The sequence below is a fragment of the Akebia trifoliata genome, chromosome 9 (genome assembly GCF_017979445.1).
Source record: "Akebia trifoliata isolate Shusen 1 chromosome 9, ASM1797944v1, whole genome shotgun sequence".
NCBI lineage: Eukaryota > Viridiplantae > Streptophyta > Magnoliopsida > Ranunculales > Lardizabalaceae > Akebia > Akebia trifoliata.
The window spans coordinates 17,673,410-17,697,111 of NC_141383.1; the positions used below are offsets into that span (position 1 = coordinate 17,673,410).

At 29.0% G+C, this 23,702-nt stretch overlaps 1 protein-coding gene across 1 annotated transcript; it reads left to right on the plus strand.

The window, feature by feature from the left end:
- Positions 1-132: 132 nt before the first annotated feature.
- Positions 133-23,023, plus strand: LOC147394461 (acyl-acyl carrier protein thioesterase TE3, chloroplastic-like). The gene is made up of 5 exons (XM_086454309.1): positions 133-370; positions 1,225-1,325; positions 6,750-6,859; positions 15,918-16,013; positions 22,745-23,023. Exons 1-5 carry the CDS (start codon positions 168-170, stop codon positions 22,850-22,852), a joined length of 618 nt encoding a protein of 205 aa, XP_086310435.1. The 5' UTR covers positions 133-167; the 3' UTR covers positions 22,853-23,023.
- Positions 23,024-23,702: the final 679 nt, after the last annotated feature.

Sequence of the window (23,702 nt, forward strand, 5' to 3'; positions counted from 1 at the left end):
TTAATATCTTTAATAGACCAAAATACAAATGAAGAGAAATTCTATTTTGGTAATATAACTTAAATATGTACAACTGGCCAAAAAAAAAGTTGTTGGGCTTTAATGAGCTCAAATCCTATAAACACCCCCCCTTAGCAAAATGTGGCCTCCCAATTCATCAAGCAGAGATGTTTAGTTCTCTCGTCTCCACCATGCATGTGCCACTATGCACCACAGGTACCCAAAAGATGTACCAAATAAGCCGAACTACTGATATGGTTAAGATATCTCCGTCATTGAAACGTAGGCAACTATGCTTGTTTCCATGTATACGATGCCTTTCTCCGTCGAGTAGTATCGGGGATGCAATTGAGTTCCAACATGACAATGGGTATGCTAACTATTCTTCTCAATCTTTTATTTTATTTTTGAGATCCATTTATATATTGATAAAAAATCGATGGTCGGTCCACAATTCAAATCACTTTTGATGGGGTTAGAAGGTTGAATCAACTGATTCTTTGTGAGGAGGATCTCCAGATCATAGAGATCGTCCTCACAAATTATCAGCTCAATTCGAAACTTTTTAGCCATATAAGACAAATCATTGACTCTGTGTAGGCTGCCAAACCTTACCTTGATATATAAAAAACCTTTATTAATCATACAACTAATTTTTTAAATATATTTATTTAACATCAACTTAACATAATTTAATTTACTTACAAAATTAATATTTTTGAAGTATACTTATCTCGTATTGATATCTTTGTTGTTTTAGTTAGTTTTTAGACTTTCATTGGTAGAATTTTAGATTGATTAATCTATCCAATTAACACATTATTTTTATATGAATTTGATTATTTATGGGATAAAATTTATGGTTAAATTAGTAAGAATCATTTTTCAATGTTTGATTGTATACCAAAAAACCGATTTGGATGAAAATTTTGCTCAAAATTGGCTATTGGTCAATGTGAAATGGTTGGCCTCAATCAAGGGTGTATAAATATTATTTTCACATGGTAGTTGGTAATTCATGATTTGTGAAAAATAAATTTCTGCAAAAATGATGAAACAAACATGGATAAACAGGACTTTTTGATCTCCAGATTTATCCAACAATCAAGTAGACCTCAACTCCCCACCCCCTTCTTTTTACCCCCATTTTCTCATATTAATTGGATGTGGAATGTCTAAATTGATCTCTTATAGGCTTTTTCTTTCTTCTCTCTCCCTCTACAGTGAGAGTAGGTTTTTTGAGCTTGAGCTTCAAGTCCAAGATCATGATATAGATCAATATGGTGTTGTACACAATGCTACCTATGCAATTTATTGCCATCAAGGTGAGGTTTTCTTTCAATTGATATGTGTAACAGACGCGTATCTTGCACGAAACTTTTGTTTAAGTATGGTTCTCGTTCATATAATTTGAGATTTATCTAAGAAAAGGCTTCACTAACATTGAAATTAACATTATTTCAGAAATTGTTGATGTGAATGTGTGTACAAAATCATAAATGCTTTCCATCAAGATAAGAGAGAGAGAGAGAGAGAAGCATTTATGATTCAGTGCACACCAATAGAAGTGCAATTTGATTCGATTAAAATCGGGAATTGATGAGTTTTGAGTTAGTTTGATTTGAGTTGACTATTAATTCCGTTCCGACGGGTTAAAAAAAATGAAAAATCAAGGGATTCGATTTGATTCTCGCTTCAGGCATTATAAAAAATTGTTCCAAACCGAGAATTGTACATACAAACATATGCGCATAATACATCGGTGAGTTTTTGAATCCGGCTGTCAGGTTGAGTTCAAAATTATTAGTCTATATTAATTCTCTACTATATACTAATGATTTTTCAAAAATCAGCACTCTTTATTATATTCTCTCATTTACTCTCTCACACCTGTCTCGTGCCTCTTCTACTTTACTATGACAAGATATTACTTTAATATAAATATAATATATTAATATCTCTTCGCAAAACTAACATTACTCTAATAGAAATATAATATATTCTCTCATTTACTCTCACCAGTCTCGTCTCTCTCCCTCCTCTTTCTCTCTCGGCTGTGCGTGCAAGCTCTCGCAGCTGTCTCTCAATTCCGGCAAGTTTATCAACTCCAATAAATTCATCAGATCATCTCTTTATATGTATATCAAATGTCCTTATTTTCTTATAAAACCTTTCTTAATGGATCTTTTCCTTTGATGAAACATATTTTGATTCTCTGGTGAAACACTTTCAAAAAGATTTTGTGACATCCAAGAATATGATCTGATCTTTTATTGAAAATATTTGTTTCGACATTCAAGAAGGTTTTTTGGCAACCCATAGAATCAAGTCAAATCGAATTAAGATCAGGTTGGGTTGGTTCATTTCTATTGTGATTTGGTTCGATTCGGTTTTGGTTCCCACATAATGGAACCAAATTAGATTGGTTCGATCCTTATTTGACTCCAAACCAAATTGCACCCTTACACACTAATGTATAAAACAATGTCAATTTTAATGTGACTCCAGCATGACTCATTTATCTATTATCTCCATAACTTATGACTTGTGACCAACACGCACTGTTTGCAATTGTCACATTTTTGTTGCACTAACTATTTTCAAAATTTAGCAACACCGTATGCACGATGAAGTGACAAACACTTAAAAATAGTACAACATTGATTAAACATTGTCTCTTTGAATTGTTTAAAGATCAAACTCAAAGAAATGTTCAAAGTGCATGACCTCTCTCAATAACAAATTTTACAAATCTACCTTGAGATTTGTGAAAAGAGATCACAAATGATTTTATTGATTGTGATGAAAATGAGAGTATAACTCTTAGTGTTTTTCTGTGATTAACAGTCAAGTATAAAAATAAAAATGACACGTGTATAGTTTTATTCTTTTTGGACTTCACGTGTGATAGGCTGAGAAGACTGCTTTGACAGTGGTTTTGTTTGTGCATGATTTTCTATAGAGGCTTCTATAGATTTTCTTCTCTTTAGACTTCGCACTTTATCAACTAAAAAAGATTTCTTAACTTCTGAAGAAGGACTTTTGAACTTGATCTTCTCTAGAGATTTATGTAGATTTTCTTCTCTCTGAACTTTGCACTTTATTGGTTGAGAATGATTTCTTGACTTCTAAAAAAGGGCTTTTAAGCTTAATTTTCTCTTGAATTAGAATTTAAGTCTCTCTTAAAGAGTTTTGCTTCCTTTCTCATTGAAGGCTTGATAGTTTTTTCTCATCTAGAAGAAGAACTTTTGTTTTCTAAAAAAAAATGATCTAGATCCCCCTCACCCCTTTTTATTGAGAGAAACTTTGATATTTATAGACTTGAGAATAATTTAACTTTTCAATTATGCCCCTAACTTGACCGGATTTTACATAATCGATTTAAATGGTATCTTGTTATTGATTTAACCCATTTTAGTGAGTTTTAGACTTAGCTATGGGCTAAACCATTTGTTGGTGTGTATGGGCCTAACACTTAATGCAGATCACTTGAATTTGTTGGATCATGGACTTTATTTATGAAAACCCAAATCATAATCATATAAGGCCCATTATAAATAATGGACTCTACTTGAATGTGTGAGTCCATTTTTTTTATCTAGGGACTTTCAATTGATTTGTAAGAATTATTAGGACTTCCTCAAAATTTCGACTCCCACAACCTCAATGATGGCTACAATGTACAATTTTCACTTAGAGGAGAGTCTAATCCTTTTATTGAACACCTGACTGAACACTCATCAGACATTGTATGATGGAATGATGATGATCGTCATGGTCACGATGATGATCATTGTGAAGATGATGTTGATCATCATCGTCATCATCATATTGTAACGAATATTATGATGGTGGTGGTAATATTACAATGATGATAATTTCATAATATTAATCATGATTATCATCTTTGGGATTACCATCATCATTCATTAAATCATTGTCATTATCATAATCATCATAATAGTGATCATAACAATGATTACTATCATCATCATGATCATGGAATTACTTACCATGCTTGTGGACCAATTGAAGGATTTAGTCATCTTTATCATTATCCCTAGATAGTTTCTTTGATGAAGTGAACTACTTAAATTTATATATATCTTGTAAGCTTTGAAGGATATTTTTGAAATTTGTGTTGTTTCTTTGATGAGAAGTATTTTGATAACTTTCACATGCATTACATCTTTGATGAGTGTATTTTATAATTTTCACACATGTTACCATAGAAAGGTATCAAGGGTATTCTTAACTTCTTATAAATAAAATACTTTTTTGATAGGAGTTCTTGTAATTTTAATATGCAGGAACACTACCATATATATTGATGGGGTTTTTTTTTTTTAATCCATTTGCATGTTATAGAATCTACTACTAAGGATAGTTTGTAATTTATATTGTTTCTTCGTTGATAGATATTTTTATAATCTTAATATGCAGGTTATTATATATTTGATTAGGATATTTTTGTAAATCATATGCATATATATTTTAGAATAGAAAATAATGAAGGTATTTTTTGTAATTTGAAAAGTTTCTTTGATGAAGTTGAATAAATTAAAATTGTTTCCACATTTAATTTTAACAAGAAATCAATGCAAAAAAAAAAAAAAAAAATCAACCAAATACAAGAAATGATTTTGTATGATATTTCTCAGTGACTATCAAATAACGGTAAATTTTTCATTAAAAAAATTTTGCAGTGCACATTATTTAAAAATTCAAATGGTTTGCTATGTGCCAAGTGGGGTCATACTATCAAAGAAACAAACAATTTCTTATAATTTTTTCCCTCTCCTTATTAACACCAACCATGTGGATTTCTTTTTGTTTCTGTTCAAAGACTTTTTGTTTTCATTCAATTATTTTTGTTTATAATTTTTTTTATTTTTTTTACTTTTAAGTTTTTCAAAATTTAGTTACTATAAGTTACTTAGTTCGGTTGAAATGTTTTTGTTCAACATATATTACTTATAATGAAAACATACATTTGTGGCAACCAACCCACATTAACGCCAGTCACATGGTCTAATTTTTTTCTATTTTTATCCAAAAGCTCTGTTTCACCTTCAATTTTTGTTCATAGTTACTTTTTTTTACCTCTATTTTTTTTAAAATATAGCAACTATCAATTAATAAGTTGGACTGCAATATTTATTTTATAACAACTATTAACTCATATGTAGCTCATTATTTAACAATTCTATCTCTATAATTTCAATTTTTTGCATGCATAGAGACAACACAATTTCTTATGCTTTCTCTTAGGATTAGCAATCTTAACACAACCCATGAACACGACACGAAATTAGAAATTAATGGGTTTGGGTCATAATGGTGTCGACCCGTCTAATACGATTATTAAATGAGTCGGGTCCATGTTAGGGGCGTCAACTTGTTTAAGCCGTTTTCACATGTTTAGTTATTTTTTCAGTAACATGTAATTTTAAATGTATCAATAATATTTTAAATTATCTAATTTTTGCTAGAATTTCCTAAAACTCTTTCATAATACAATTTTTTTCAAACTCTATAAAATATAAAGAGGGTTTTAAGATATTTTTCAAATAATTAATAGTTAAGCTTTAGCTTGGGAAATAAAGAAAAATACTATCCTTACTGAGTTATTTATTTATTGATATGATATTATTTTTCACTGAAATCTAGAAGCATGAAGTGTTTGATTCCTAATATGGTGTTCTATGTGGGCAAAACAACATTTAATAACATTTAAATGATTAAGTAAAGCTATAATGTCTCATAAGATAATGAAGTACAATTTTATTAGTCAATAAACATAACCATAATGAAAAACACTTTCCTTACTAAGTTAGTAAGGAAACTTTTCTTACCACATCACCTTATGGCATCCAAAAACATGATTTGTTGTCACAGAGCTGTAAATGACAAAATTCTATGAACTATGAAATTGTTTTTCAAAAGAAAGATATCTTTCACTATTTAATTGTAATTTTAAATTTTGGGAATTCCATAGTCATTTATTTTCAAAATCTAGGATTAAACTGAAAAAAAAAAATTTTGAATATATATTTGAATATGAGTTTTTCCATGAAATTTAGAAGACTATGATGTTGGATTACCAATGTGGTAATCCATGTGGGCCCAACAACCCTTAGTAAGTTGTGATGGTGATAAGGAAGGAGATAGATTATAAAATGGAGCTTTTATTATTTTTTTTTATTATTTTTATATTATAGATAAAGATATGTAGTTTTTTTTAACTAGGCTATGGACACATATTCTTTTTCTTTATTTCTCATCCCTTTAATCGGTTGTGATGCATTTTAGTGATAAAACTTAATTTATATTTTGTGATAATTAATATTGATTTATGACTGTGTGACTTTAACTTTAGTAATTAACGATAGGTATGCTTATTTATAAATGGGTGGAGTTTTGATTTAAGTTTTTGACACGATTACTAAATCGGTTGGATTTGGGTCTGATAAATTTCATAATACCCTTACCTCGACATAACCCATTACCACCCCTTATATATATATAAATCCTAGTTACTTTCAATTAATTAGTAAGTAGTATCACACTACAAATAGTATTGTTAGCAATATTTGGGACTTTGCAAGGATACCCTTTGTTAAAATATTTTTTCTTAATAATATTTTTTTTATTTATTTAAGTTGAATATTTTTATTAGCTTTTGTGGTCTAAATATGTTTGAATTTTTTTTTTTTTTTTTTTTTTTTTTTTTTTTTTTTTTAAACTAGCTCGTGAAGAAGTTTGTAAAATGGCCGGCCTCAACACATATGCACTAGCTCAAACAGGCAATGCATTAGCACTAACAGATTTATCCCTCAAATACATAGCACCTTTGAAAGTAAGTTTTTAAGATTTTTTTTATACACTTCATTTTATAGATGACTATTTATATTATAATTTAGATGTGCCTCCTTCACTATTGACATGGAATATATCTAGCTCTAATATTTTATTATTAAAATATCATATTATTCATCAAAATAAATATTAACAAATAGTGACATGTTCAGAATGATAAACAAAATTGAGTAAATTCGCAATGCTTGAATTCTTATAATTCACAAATTAGTTCATAATGTATGACCTGACTCGAGGTTTATAATCTTGATTCATGAGAAGAAAGGAAAAAAAAATCAATTTATACATTTAAGAATGCAATTTATTATTTAAATCAATATATACTTGATTTAATTGACTACGTCAAATAAAATATTAACAACATTTAGCAAAATAAAAAAATAAATATTAACAAATAACTAACGTTGAATTAAAAATAGGTTTTACGTTGAATTAAAAATTGATAACCTTCAATTTAATAATTTTAAAAATATAAATATGAGAGTATGAGCTTCAACAAGTCTATGAATGATTCTAAAAATTGTCAATATTTTTTAATTCAGTGATAAAAACAATACAAGTTATCTTTTTCATAATTAAATTTTTTTTGCATACATATGAAAATAGTACTTAAATCTAAAGAGTTGCTTTTGACTCCGAGGGATTGGCTCAATGGAAATTTCAGATCCAATAAGTGATGAGAGGCCATATGTTGTGAGTTTGATATCTAGTATGTGTAGTATTTCCTCGAGGCCACCCGCGAGAGCACACCCTCACTTACATATTAAATCTAAAGAGTTGCTTTTAACCCCGAGGGATTGGCTCAGTGAAAATTTCAGATCCAATAAGTGATAAGAGGCCATATGTTGTGAGTTCGATACCTAGTATGTGTAGTATTTCCTTGAGGCCACCCGCGAGATCACACCCTCACTTACATATTGCATGTGATGTGTAGGCATCGCACGTACTCAAGGGAGGGTCTCATGTTTCTTGGCTCCGGCCTTAGCTTTTTCGATCCCCTTAGTCAGATGTAAGTTCGAACACCTTGTCATTAAAAAAATAGTCCTTAAATCATTAATAAATCCCAAAATCATTTATAATACCAAATCTTGTTGTTACGTTACTGTGGACACTTCTTGATCGAACCACTCGATACCCATTTTATATAGGGTTGTACTTCGCATTTATATTCAACTCCCATCAAACATCTATGATCATGGGTTTTCTTGGCTCTTTTACGCTACGATTTTCCATACCCTTCTTATCCAAGCCACAAATCAATCCTATTAATTTAGACCATGTCAATAATTAATAATCAAGTAACTCATACAAAATTTTTCTAAATGATTTTTTTTTTTTATCTTTTAAAATCAATCATATTTCAAAACTAAATACATGAACATCAATATCATAATCACTTCATCATTAAAATGAAATTCATGATTGAGTTCCAAAGTAAAATCTACTTTGATCCAAAAATTCATAAAACATAAATAATTAGAATAATATAAAATATAAATTACTTAAATATCTAATCAATATCAAAATTGAATCAATCTTGATTCAAATCTCGTTAAATACAAAGCCGTTCTCTATTTACATAATTAAACCAATATAACCCTATGATAATCTAAAATTAACATATCTACATGTAATAACATGTTTATTAGAATTAAATATGAAAAAATAATTGATTACAAATTTTAACAAAAATCGAGTCCAAATATTTCGCTGAAATGTTATTTTCTTGTTGTTATTCTTACACAAAAGTAGTAAAGCTCCTATTTAGTATTTCTATCGATGTAATTTCACTCTAAACTGATATTAGAGTGAAAAGTTATATCCATTTTACGAATGTTATATCTTAAGATTTTATTTAGATTTAGTAAAAGAGTTGAACTTTTTCCATTGTCTTTATTATTATGATTTCTTTATAAAATAATATGAATACAATATGATCATATTTCATTGCATCTTTATAAATAATTAATCAACAAAATCAAATCATAGAATTACATAATTTTTATGAACATTAATTAATTACATCTAAGGATTGACTTCTTTTCCGATGGTTTTACTCTTAAGAGTATTTTTTATTCCTTCAATTCTTATAAAGCATTTTATCTTCTTCCTATAGACATTTTCGCAATAATAAAATCCTTCAATGAGATTAGATAAAAGAAGAAGAGATAGGAAATGAGGTAAGGATTTTCGAATAAAAAAGAGATTTATATTTTAAAGCGTAAAAGCTATGGGGACTTCAATTCCCAATGATTTTGACTTGATTGTTGAAAAATGTTTTCTAAGATTAATTCTATCATATGATTTTGACTTTAAAAAATCTAAATAAATAATTTTTAACACACACAGTCCTTTTAGATCTAGTTAAATACTTATTTTTTCATGCCCTTTATTCATTTAAATATTTAAAAATACAAACATCCTTTCTAAATCTAGGTATTTACTTCCTCATGCCTTTATTAATTTAAAAATAATAAAAATAATCTTTTATCTACATTTAATAACGCAAAACCAAGGATTTTTGCCTATTATCAACAAATGAACAATTAAATGTACGGTATTATGTAAAAATTGAAAATTTTGACAAGCCAAAGCCCATATATTTTAGAAATCGAATTTCAACAATCATGACCTTTGAAAATTTTTATATTTCTTTATTCAACGGCATATAGCCATCAAATATCTCTCATCCTCCATTAATTTGACGATTTCGGTCCATAAAAAAAATTGATAATAAAAATTTTGATGCCTTGGTCCGTCAAATATAGGTTTTTTTCATGGTATGGTCCATGACTTACTTTAGCTTAATTGAATGTCAGAGTATAATAAAATTGCAAGAACTCTAAATACAACTAGAAGATAGAAGCAACACCTTACTAACTCCTAGAAATAATAGAAATTGATATAAAAATTAGGAATTCCAAAAATAACCATTCAAATTATTTATCAATCAAAAGAGAAGCCTTATATTTATCAAAGTATACTATGAAGATAATGTTTCTTAGCTTGAAATAAATTATAGTTCATTTCTTTCAACTTCTAATATATGACACAAAAATAAATTGCATAAAACTTTCTTTCATATAGAAAATAATTATATATCGAGTTTTGCATAATTCAAGATTCGAACTAGACATAACTAAGACCACATCAAATTAAGAGAAGAAGGAACCCATATGACATCAATGACTGAGCAATGGAGTAATATAAATTATTCATCATTTCCATTACTTTTGTGAATGATGTAAAAAGAAATCTAGATTAATCAAGGTCTTAAATCTAAGAATTTCAATAATAAGAATTTTGTTCAATAACATAATTTGAAAAAAGAAATCAATCTTTGATGAAATTGTAGCTTCCGACACAAAAGAGGTTAGAAAATGATCTCAAAGATCTCTTTTCAAATCTATGTAAAAAGATTTCACGTGAATATATAATTCTTATATTAAATTCAAAATCTTGTCTACTTTAAAAATATTATGTATAAACAACATTGAAGACCAAACTCCCTCGTTGGCCACGCATAAAGATATATCCGACTTGCTGATCATAAAATAAAAAATAAAAAAAATCTCAATCATTTAACCCTCTTATAAAGAAAAAAAATCATAAATTAAAACCCTCTCCATTTCAAATATAACGTTATTTTTTATCAGATAGAGGACAAATAGAACACTTTCTTTAAAAGACTTTAACTGTACTACACATTTTTCTTAAATGTCACCCTTCAGTCATTTTCCACTTTGATTCAGTTTTTAAATTCTAAAATACATTCATACTGTATTATTTTTCAAAGATTCATCCCTAAGACACAATGACCTTGACTCACTTCATTTGTTTTTATTATATATCTATATTTAACTACAATTATAGGTCTTCAAATAACCATCATCATTTTGTTAGAAATAAGTGATTACTCCTTTTAGTCTTTTGTACACCTAATTCTTCTTTTGAATTTATTGAACAATCATAATTTACCAAATGATGTTTTAATTTATTATCCTTATCATTCCAAAGGATATCCTAGATAATCATTTGTTATTTTTGACTATCGTTACTAAAGTTAAAAATAAATCAACATATTAAAAAAGATCTTTTGACTAAAGTGATTTTCTTCCCCCTTTTTGATAAGTATTTAATATTCGATATAAACAATTTCATAGTATACTAATTAATTAATGACTTGATCCCCCGTTCTCTCTTGGCAAACTTTGATTTTAGCATGTCGAGGAACATGTAAAAGTCAATGCTAACGACTCAATTGAGCATCTAAAGGTGTCAAAATCTATCATCTCCCCTTTTGCAAAGTTCATACTTTTCTCTAAATTTATGTTTTAAAAAAATAAACAATAATTTACAAACTACAAATGAGATATACTTGAATTTTTTTTAACGTTTTCAATTATATTATTTTTTAACTCCATTCTTCTTATGATGTCGACCACAATATCAAATAAAAAGGAGATAAGAGGTTTTTTTGCCTTAATCTTCTGCTAATCTGGTAGATGATCATCTGAAATAAATAGATGAAAGATATTTGACACTCCATCACTACTAGACTACTTGAACCCCATCTTCATTGATGTGACTGACACAACTTTGCCTTACTTGATCATCATATGTCTTTTCCATTAATTTCAATATTACAAAGCACTCCATCAAATGTAAATTACCAATTTTAATTATTCAATTCTTTTGAAATCAAAATACTATATAAAAAAAATGTCTTCTTAGTTTTTAGAAAAAAAATGTCTCAATTATTTAAATTTCATCTCCAACAGAAGATATTCCAACCAACAAACTAATTTTTTTTCTATGATCTCGCAAATGCCTCGAACCAAGATATAGGTCTCAAATCCAAGGAAATAAGTTCAATTTAGAATGTAATATTTTAAAAAATATTACCCTCAAAATTAGATAGCATCAACATAAAATCTATTTCCATGATTTTTCAAATTTTCTTAAAAAATCTTATGGTAAAAACATATGTACCAAGGACTTATCTTCAATCATGATTAATTAATTTTATGAATTTTTTTACCTATTTCATTTCTTAAGTCATTCAAATATCGACTTTGTCTTTAACATATTTTTGCCAGTTTATCTATTTTTAAATACTACGCCTTCAAGACTCCTTATTTTTTTCTTTTCTATTTAATTGATCAATTTTTTTATAGAAAATTTAACGTTCAATATTGATGAATCATACTTGTCTAAATAGTGATGGATTAGGTCATGGAAGGATATTAAAGTCCGGCCTTACAATATTCAAACAGGACTACGGGTCGTGCTTGACATGGGGGCCAATGGGCGGGTTTATAAATGGACTTATAAAAAGCTTAAGTACAATGTAAAAGATACAATATAAATGAATAAAATTTATACATAAAAATTGACACTAATACATTAATAAAATAAATTTATATTTTTATTCATTTTTATAAATTGTATATAAAATGATTACACATACTTATCATTATAACAATATAAATTGAATATAAAAAATTAAAAATATTATTTCATAAAAATAATTGATTATAATTTAAGTAAATAAAAATTAATTAAAGAAATAGAGTTGCATCACCACTCACATATGTATTATTTGCATAACTCTACCCAAAATTAAATAATTTTAATATAATAAAAAAAGAGTTATAAATTTTCATTCATTTTTTGCATTTGTAGTATTAGTATCTAAATCTGCTTGTTCCATTTATTCTTCAGGAGATTCTTGATCGATCAAATTTTGAGTCTTATTTTTCACTTGGTATCAATCCTTTAAACATACATAAGATTACAATGTTTTTGGTGTCACACGACTCCAATAATCATCAAGTATATATTTTTCTATGTTAAGAGCTAATTTTGATGCTATAATAGAAATAAAAACAATTAGTAAATCACAAGTTGTAATCGAAATAATGAAATATCTAACCTCTTGTCCATTCTACCAAGTTAAAATATCAAAATTATCATCGTTTTCTTTGTTTGATTGGTGTGAATAATGATCCAATTGCTAATGTTTGATGATGCTTTAATTAATCCATTCCCTAAGTAATTTTTAAAATTTCAATTGATTAGGAAGAACTAAGATTTGGTTCACTAGAACTTATATTATTACTTAATGCATTATGATATTCTTCAAAAAATTGATAGTATGTAAATTTAATTTAATTTATATTACATAAAGTTAATTGCATATTTGTATCATTTACAAATTCAATAAAACTCTTACTCATTCTAATTTGAATCTAAGATCTACATATATGCTAATCTAAAAGTCAAAGAGATTTTTTCTCAATAATTTTAAAATTTTATTTTCATTACATTACAAATCTCCACAAAACTTGATTTTTGACTATAATTATTAAAAACTATCATAATATTAACTAAATGACTAATAATTTGATATGAATTACGTAATAAATACTTCCAAAATAAATAATTATATTATAAAAAAAATTTAAAAAAAAAATATTTAATTATAAAATTAAAACATTTAAACTTTTAAATATTTTGTTAGTTGACTTCCATTAATGTTTAACATCAATAAGAAACTTTTTACATTTTACGTTAGAAACTTTATACAGTGATCTAAATTCTAGGTATTTAGATGGAAAGAAAAAAATATTAACTATAATATTTCTACTTAATACTAAAGATGATTTAATTAATTATAAATCATCTTGTATAATTAAATTTAATATATTGCAGGATCAACAACGTACATGAAATAATTTTTCATTACAATTAAGAGATATTACTTGATTAAAATAATCAATTAATCCATTATTAGGTAATGCATTATTTAAACTTATCGAAAATATTTTATTTTGTATTTCCCAACTCCTAAATGTTTGAATTACTGATGCACCCATTGCATAACTAGAATGAGGGTATTCAACCAAATAAAAATCAATTATTCTTATTTTTATAGCCTAATTGGACTTTATAAAATGAGTTGTTATACAAATTAATTAGATGTCCACATATCTGATATGATATAATTTTTTTCTAAAATAATTTTAAATAAATTAATTAGATTTTTTTTTTCTTCTTTCAATAATTTCACTGAATCATTTCTTATATTTATGAGTAAAAATAATCAAAATTTTAGACGAAATAAATTATATACCCATTCGATAAAATATGGACAATTTACTATATGAAATGGTGTCTCTTTTTTAATTAAATACTTTACAATTTCTCCATTTACCTTATTTTGATCATAAATAAATGTAGATAGGGTCCTTGATTCTAATCTATTTATTTGAATTCGTCTAACTTCTATACTTTTTTTACTAGTACAACTCTTAACATGCTTATTAAGGTGGTCAGTGTCATTTGAAGATGATGTCGTTAATGAAACACCACAATATTTGCAATGTATTTTAACTAATAAAATCTTAGGATTGTTGGGATGAAGAAACTTAATTTTTTTCTAAATGATTTCAACCCCCTGAAATTTGTCTATATTTTTTAAATGAACTTCATGTTTCATTAATATTTTCTGATCCTGTTGACTCAAAATGAGGAATTCTAGATGCATCTTTTACGGTAGAGAAAAATTTAAATTGATAATCTAGGATTCATTTTTATAGTTTAAGTGAATCTAATAAAATAAAATTAAAAGAAATAATAGTTAATTATAAATAAAAAATTGAAAATTAAAGAGAATGGAAGAACTAAATTTATAAATTAACAAAATGTACCAACCTTAACATTTGTAAAAATTGAAAAGAAAATGTGAAATTAAAATTGATGTTTAATGTTTGAATTTAAAAGTTGAATGAATGCTTGATGCTTGATACTTGAAATTGAAAGTTGAATTGATACTTAATGGTTGAAGTTTCACTTTAGTCTCAGATCTTCAGATTTGAGACGGTAAGAGACTATGAGGTTAAAGAGTAATTGATAGAATGATAATATTGAGATTGAGATTTGAGAGAAGAAAATATTATATTTATAGGAAAAGTAATGTCAAATGACTTTATTTACCCTTTAACTGTAAAATAACAATAATAACATAGGGGTATTTAAGTCATTTGACATCTTTTATGCCAAATTACTTTCATTACCCTTATAACAATAAAAAACGGTCATAAAATAAGATTAAATGTGTCATTTTATTAAAATATATTATTTATATAAATATTTATTTAAAAAGGAGTGAAAAAATATTATTAAAAAAGTCTTGGTGGTTAGATTTATTTAAAAATATATAAATTTAAAATATTACATGACATGACAATGATGACAGTGGTTATATGTTTATTATATTTTAACAAAAATTGGCTCGAGCAAAGCTTCGGGTCGATGGGTCAAATTTTCAAGCCTAAGTATGCCATAAAACCATTGACTATGTTCCAATGGGAGATTGATCACAGTGAACATTTTTATTTTATGTGAATCAATATTATTATAATTCAATTTCTTTTAATAACCTCTTAAGGAAAATTCTGAATCGGACCCAAAATTGACTAGTGCTTTAATATAGATCCTAAAAGTAACTTACTTACACTTTTCCCCTCCATATTACTCCAATCTTCTTTGAACATGAAATTTTGGACACTTTTCCCTTTACCATTTCAATACTAGAAAATTACTACAACTTTCTTGTAATTTTAATGTTCTACTACCTTTTCTCTTTCTTAATTTCAATATTTGTCAGCTAGAAACTAGGAAAAGTTGACTTGATTGGATTTCGAGGTGACAGTTTCTAAACTTGATGGGACTAACTCACCAAGTCAAGTCGTCAAAATGGCTAATTCAGCTAAAAAATGCGTTGGGTCAGGTAAAAAACACGACCTAATGCATTTAGTTATATACTTATATGTAATATTTTTTGTGGGGAACAAGAAATAAGTATTGATATTTCTTTCAAAATATAATATATTTTTATTTTACTTGTTTGAATTGACTCTTGAATTTTTTTGACTTGACTTGTTTTATGGACATTCTAGTTGAGTTGACTTTTTTAATTTTAAAACTAAGGTTTATATAAATGTGTCTTTATTGTTGTTTTTTATGCACATCAGATTGGGGATAGGTTTGTTGTGAAGGTGGGAGTTCGTGGCTCCACGGCTACTCGCTTATGTGTTGAACACGTCATCTTAAAGCTACCAAATTATGAGGTAAAATTTTCATCATCAGAGTGTTACTTGGTATCACTACAAAATAATGATACGTATATATAAAGATTTGCAAGTCTCACTATGTGAAAATCGGAAAATTCAACATAAAAAATTGATAGGTCAAGGCCCATGAATTTTAGAAACTAAATTTTGACAGTCTAGGACCATCGAAATTCTTGATATTCTCAAATTTGACGGCTTAGAGCTGTCGAATTTCTCTCATCCTTCATTAATTTGACAGTTTTGGCCTGTTTAAAAGAAAATTTTGACAATGAAAAATTCGACGCCAATTCGACCTCTTGATCTGTCAAATTTGGGCTTTTTCACATTGTGTCTTAGGTGTTTCGTTGCCTCTCTGCTAATTACCACGAACCTTTTTCATGTGTTTGGTGGTTTTTCACCAATGCAAAATGACAAATTTAACTTGGTTTATAACTATTAATTAAAATATATTTACATATAAACTATTATATTTACTAAAATAAGATAGCTTATAAAATCATTAGAAACATCTTTTTTATTTACATAATAGATATTTAAATCATAAAAAAATAGTTATTTTATCAAAAATACAATTTCCTAGTTCACCCTATCAAGTTTTATTGACTGGGTCAAGATTTTAAAAATATCATTTGGGTCATCTTGTTTGTCTCGTGAGATGGTGTGAAGCCTGAGAGTCTGAGATGTAGTGTAAAATTCTAGGTTTCATAAAAAAATTGAGATTCATAAAAAATAAAAAAATAAAAAGCTTGATCCATGGCGTTGAAAAAGGACAACTACCGAACTCTCAATTTAAAATTGTAATCCAACGTGGAAATTCACTTTTTTTCTTGATTTTTTTTTTTTTAAAGACACTTTATATTAGTATCTTAACTTCAAAATTGCCTTCATGAATATTACCTGTAAAATTGCCAACACCACAGTCACTTTTTTTTCACGAATATTCAAGTAACATTAACTATTATCGAAACCACTTTTATTATTATGTTAACTTCAAAATTGCCTTAATTAATCTACTACTACCCAACCACTGCTAACATTATATTTAAAATCACCTTAGTTACTATTTAGATTACAAAAGGGGTTTACAATATATTAAATAGTAAACTAGGATATAAAAGTAAATAATGTATTTGAAAATTTTGAAATAATTTCTTGAAAACATGCGTTTCATATGAAACCTACTATTACTAGTTAATGAATTATGCATTACTCCACCAAATTAGATGAAGGGATACCAAATCCATCTTCTAGGATTTCTTCTTAGGAAATTAAACTTAATTGAAGAAACTTTAAAAAGAAAAGGGGAAGTCACATGTGAAAGTGGGAGGATGGAGGGAGGAAAAAAAGAGAAGGTGAGTGAATTTTCTTTCAAAAATCTTCTAAGAAATATATATATATATATATATATATATATATATATATATATATATATATATCATTTACCTAACAATTTGCCCAATCATTTTTGTCTTACATGGGTTAGAAGTTTTGGAATGGGCTGATCTTTGGTGATGATGATCTCTATCGTGAGGAGATCATCCTCACAAAAAATCAGCCCATTCCAAAACTTCTAACCCCATGTTTATAAGTTGAAAAATCGTGGACCGTCCATTTTTTGTAAATCATTTGTGATGGGGTTAGAAGTTTTGGAATTGGCTAATTTTTGGTGAGGATGATCTCCTCACCATAGAGATCATCCTCACCAAAAATTAGCCCATTCCAAAACTTCTAACTCATGTAAGACAAAAATGGTTGGGTGTTGAGCATTTCCCTATATATATATATGAGTTAGACAAGAATGGTTGGGTGTTGAATATTTCCATATATATATATATATATATATATATATATATATATATATATATATATATATATATATGGGGCGTTCAATGGCAAACTTTTTGGCAAAACATTTTTCAAAACATGGGTTAGAGGTTTTGGAATGGGCTGATTTTTTGTGAGGATGATCTCTACGGTGAGGAGATCATCATCACCAAAAATCAGCCCATTCCAAAACTTCTAACCCCATCAAAAACAGTTTACAAAAAGTGGACAGTCCACGAGTTTTCAGCTTGTAAACATGGGTTAGAAGTTTTGGAATGGGTTGATTTTTGGTGAGGATGATCTCCTCACCGTAGAGATCATCCTCACCAAAAATCAGCCCATTCCAAAACCTCTAACCCATGTTTTGAAAAATGTTTTGCCAAAAAGTTTGCTAAAAAGTTTGCCATTCAACGCTACCCTATATATATATATATATATGGGAAATGTTCAGCACCCTAAGTTTTACCACACACTTTAACAAACGTTTTTTGTCCTACATGGGTTAGAAGTTTTGGAATGAGCTGATTTTTGGTGAGGATGATCTCTATGATTAGAAGATCATCCTCCCCAAAAATCAGCCCATTCCGAAATGTTTAGCCCCATGTTTACAAGTTGAAAAATCGTGGACCGTCCATTTTTTGTAAATCAATTTTGATGGGGTTAGAAGTTTTGGAATGAGCTGATTTTTGGTGAGGATGATCTCCTCACCATAGAGATCATCCTCACCAAAAATCAGCTCATTCTGAAACTTCTAACCCATGTAAGACAAAACGCGTTTGTTAAAGTGTGTGGTAAAACTAAGGGTGGCGAACGGGACCCTATATATATATATATATAGAGAGAGAGAGAGAGAAATGTTCAGCAACAAACATTTTGACAAGCATTTTGGCAAAACATTTTTCAAAACATGGGTTAGAGGTTTTGGAATGGGCTGAATTTTAGTGAGGATGATCTCTACGGCGAGGAGATCATCATCACCAAAAATCAGCCCATTCCAAAACTTTTAACCCCATCAAAAATGGTTTATAAAAAATGGACGGTCCACGATTTTTCAACTTATAAACTGGGGCTAGAAGTTTTGGAATGGGCTGATTTTTGGTGAGGATGATCTCCTCATCGTAGAGATCATCCTCACCAAAAATCAACCAATTCCAAGACCTCTAACCCATGTTTTGAAAAATGTTTTGCCAAAATGTTTGTTGGTGAATGGGACACACACACACACACACACACACACACACTACCCATATATATATATATATATATATATATATATATATATATATATATAGGGGACGGTTCAGCAGCCCTAAAGTTTGCCAAGTTTGGTGCCAAACATTTTTCAAAATATGGGTTAGAAGCTTTGGAATGAGCTGATTTTTTGTGAGGATGATCTCTATGATGAGGAGATCATCCTCACCAAAAATCAGCCTATTCCAAAACTTCTAACCCCATCAAAAGTGATTCACAAAAATTGGACAGTCCACGATTCTTCAACTTGTAAACTAGGCTTAGAAGTTTCAAAATGAGCTGATTTTTTGTGAGGAAAAATCAGCCTATTCCAAAACTTCTAACCTCATCAAAAGTGATTTACAAAAAATGTTTGGCACAAAACTTGGCAAACTTTAGGGCTGCCGAACCGCGCCCATATATATATATATATATATATATATATATATATATATATATATATATATATATATATATATATATATATATATATATATATATATATATATATATATATATATATATATATATATATATATATGGGTAGCGTTCAAGGGCAAACTTTTTAGCAAACTTTTTAGCAAAACATTTTTCAAAACATGGGTTAGAGGTTTTGGAATGGGCTGATTTTGGTGAGGATGATCTCTACGGTAAGTAGATCATCCTCACCAAAAATCAGCCCATTCCAAAACTTCTAACCCATGTTTACCACCTGAAAAATCGTGGACCGTCCATTTTTTGTAAACTATTTTTGATGGGGTTAGAAGTTTTGGAATGGGCTGATTTTTGGTGATGATGATCTCCTCACCGTAGAGATCATCCTCACCAAAAATCAGCCCATTCCAAAACCTCTAACTCATGTTTTGAAAAATGTTTTGCCAAAATGTTTGTCAAAATGTTTGTTGTTGAACAGGACCCATATATATATATATAGGGAAATGTTCAGCAACAAACATTTTGGCAAAACATTTTTCAAAACATGGGTTAGAGGTTTTGGAATGGACTGAGTTTTGGTGAGGATGATCTCTATGGTGAAGAGATCATCATCACCAAAAATCAGCCCATTCCAAAACTTCTAACCCTATCAAAAATGGTTTACAAAAAATGGATGGTTCACGATTTTTCAACTTGTAAACTGGGACTAGAAGTTTTGGAATGGACTGATTTTTGGTGAGGATGATCTCCTCACCATAGAGATCATCCTCACCAAACATTTTGGCAAAACATTTTTCAAAACATGAGTTAGAGGTTTTGGAATGGGCTGATTTTTGGTGAGGATGATCTCCTCACCATAGAGATCATCCTCACCAAAAATCAGCCAATTCCAAAACCTCTAACCCATGTTTTGAAAAATGTTTTGCCAAAATGTTTGTTGCTGAACATTTCCCATAAATATATATATATATATATATATATATATATATGGAAATGTTCAACACCCTAAGCTTTACCCTACACTTTAACAAATGTGTTTTGTCCTACATGAGTTAGAAGTTTTGTAATGGGCTGATTTTTGGTGAGGATGATCTATATGATTAAAAGATCATCCTCACCAAAAATCAGCCCATTCCGAAATTTTTAGCCCCATGTTTACAAGTTGTAAAATCGTGGACCGTCCATTTTTTGTAAACCATTTTGATGGGGTTAGAAGTTTTGGAATGAGCTGATTTTTGATGAGGATGATCTCCTCACCATAGAGATCATCCTCACCAAAAATCAACCTATTCCAAAATTTCTAACCCATGTAAGACAAAACACGTTTGTTAAAGTGTAGGGTAAAGTTTAGGGTGGGGAACGAGACCCATATATATATATATATATATATATATATATATATAATATATATATATATATATTTGGGAACGTTCGGAGGCCCTAAAGAGAGCCAAATATTGTGCCAAACATTTTTTAATACATGGGTTAGAAGTTTTCGAATGGCTTAATTAATTTGAAAGTTCTAATCCCAATTTACAAGTTGAAAAATCGTGCACCGTCAATTATATGTAAATCACTTTTGATGGGTTTAAAAGTTTTAGAATGGGTTGAGCTTTTGTGAGGATGATCTCCTCACCATAGAGATCATCTTCACAAAAAATCAACCCATTCTAAAAATTTTAGCCTATTTGTTGAAAAATGTTTGGCTCACTTTAGGGCCTCCGAACCGTCCATCATAGAAGATCGCTTCCAAAAAGCTCATTTATTTTTCTCTTAAAAAAAAAAAAAAACCCATTTTCTAAGTGAAGAAAAAATTGAGTGCCATAGTAAAAAAATAAAGAAAGCCAACCACATGTCTAAATATTTTTAGTATTTTAAGCTAAGAATTATTTTTATTTTTATTTTCTAAAATAATAGTAAACTTAACCCATAATTGGGCTGAATTTCTATTCTGACTGGTAAAGATCAAAAGTGGCTGTCAACTTCGATTAAACCAGTTTGGTAGAGACTCGAATAGACTCTATTAGATTTTGAGTTGACTCAACGAGTCAATGGGATTAGTACCATTGATAAATAATTAAACAGAACCAAGCCAGTCCAAATTTGATATGACATGTACTTCGTCTAAATATTTTTAGTATTTTAAGTTAAGAATTATTTTTATATTCTAAAAAAATAGTAAAATTAACCACATAATTCGGGATCAAAATTGCCTGTCAACTTCGATTTGGGTAGAGACTCCAGTAGGCTCTATTAGATTTTGAGTTGACTCAATGAGTCAATGGATTAGTACAATTGATAAATAATTAAATAGACCAAACCAGTCCAAATTTGATATGATATGTACTTTTTTTTGGATCCTACTAGGATCCAGTGATCAATGAAGAATGACTTACAGAAAAATTGTACGATATCTACGGCATAAGAAAGAAATACAACGGTCGTGTTTACACTATTGTACTTGTGTGTTTTCTTGTGAGTCATTCTTCACGAATCATCGGAACCCAACTCATACATATAGGGGCAGGATCACCACCCAATGTGTTTTGTAAATTTGGGTCAGAATGGGCTAATCTTACTTGAGATGATCTCTATGACGAAGGAGATCATCCTCACAAAAAATCAGTTAATTCCGAAATTTCGAACTCCTTCAAAACTAGTTTACAAAAAGAATGTCTTCTCCCGTCAAAACCCATATTTGTAAACTTTCATCCACCATCTTCAACCCCTGCAACTTCATAGATCCAAAATTAATTTGAGAAGATGGGGAGCGCTGTCTTTTTAATTTTATAAAATATATAATTTGGGAAGTGGGCGTCTTTGTGATTTTATAAAATATTTTACACACTTTAAAAAAAATGTCATACAGTTAGATCTATTCAGATCTAGCGGTCATGTTTTGTTGGAGAGGATGTTGGCAAAATTGTTATATATATTTCAATGGTTAAATTACCATTACATTCCTTGAATATGACAAAATTCTGATTCCAGTATAATATTCATTTTATTCCCAAAACTTATTTTCTGGCGAGTTCGACACTTTTATAATCGAAGATCTCATTGATAAATTACGGGTGATCTAGCCCTTAGAAATATCTAGAGTATGTAACTTTAACATTATGTGTGATTTCATTTTTTATAAAAGTGCCAATCTTGTTGGAAAGCATGTTTGGGAAATTAAAATGAGCAGTGCCAATCTTTGTACTGACTACAACTACTTCCATTCTCTCTTTTTTCAGCCAATTTTGGAAGCAAAGGCGACGGCAGTTTGGCTAGACAAACACTATCGCCCTATTCGAATTCCCTTACAATTGAAGTCGAACTTGTTGCGGTTCCGTTGTTCATAAAGATCCAAACTTGCTTTACTCCCTTCGTAAGCTTTGACGGAAATTAAATCCATCAAAGCTTTCTTGGCTAAATTTTAATGTGGATCTTATGGATTGCATCAGTTTTTGAAATATGGGTAATGTAATTGTGAGAAATCTTTATTATAATACCAATAAGTTCTCCCATATAAATCAGCTTGGTATTTCCAATGATCATGAGAAATGAATTACACAATTAAATACTGATCAATATCTTGGGAAGAAACGTAGCAAATTTAGATCTGATGGAACTCCACTACAAATAACTAGGCCCTCCAAAGCACGACAACCTGAAACACTTGGAGTTGGGCAAAACACGTGAACTTTCATTATTGATAGTGGGGGTTGGAGTTTGCTACTTGGGCATGTAGGCCATTTAACATCCTTATTTATGGGGGGAAAAAAACTTTGAAAGGGGGTTAAAAAATTTCGGTTGAACCCTCTTCCTTGGATAATAGGTGGTGTCTTCAAGGAGATATCCCAAAGATTGATGAAAAATTAGGGGTGTGAGATAAATACAAAAAGCCACATGTCGTGCTGTGAAGAGAGTTCTAAATTTTCATTTCTTGTGATTTACTTAAATATATAGAGACTACACATCCTTTTGTGAACAAAATGCATCGTATTCTCTAATATGTCAATGTGTCTCATGCATCAAATTTGTTTTCCAGAATGAGTTTGCAGAGTACACAGGCACAACAGGTTTAAGTCCAAAATGATTTACAAGTTCAAAATAGAATTACCGAAAAAATATAACATATCTGACTGAGGAGATTGAATTTTGACGCTCCTGAAAATAGTTGCATCCCTAAGTACAACTCCGTAACGATGC

Bases quoted from the DNA above. Each gene is read 5' to 3' on its own strand.
- LOC147394461 (XM_086454309.1), top strand. From the start codon at position 168: ATGTTTAGTTCTCTCGTCTCCACCATGCATGTGCCACTATGCACCACA. The intron at 371-1,224 runs GTATGCTAACTA...CTCCCTCTACAG, and splicing joins GAGTTCCAACATGACAATGG to TGAGAGTAGGTTTTTTGAGC. The intron at 16,014-22,744 runs GTAAAATTTTCA...CTCTTTTTTCAG, and splicing joins TAAAGCTACCAAATTATGAG to CCAATTTTGGAAGCAAAGGC.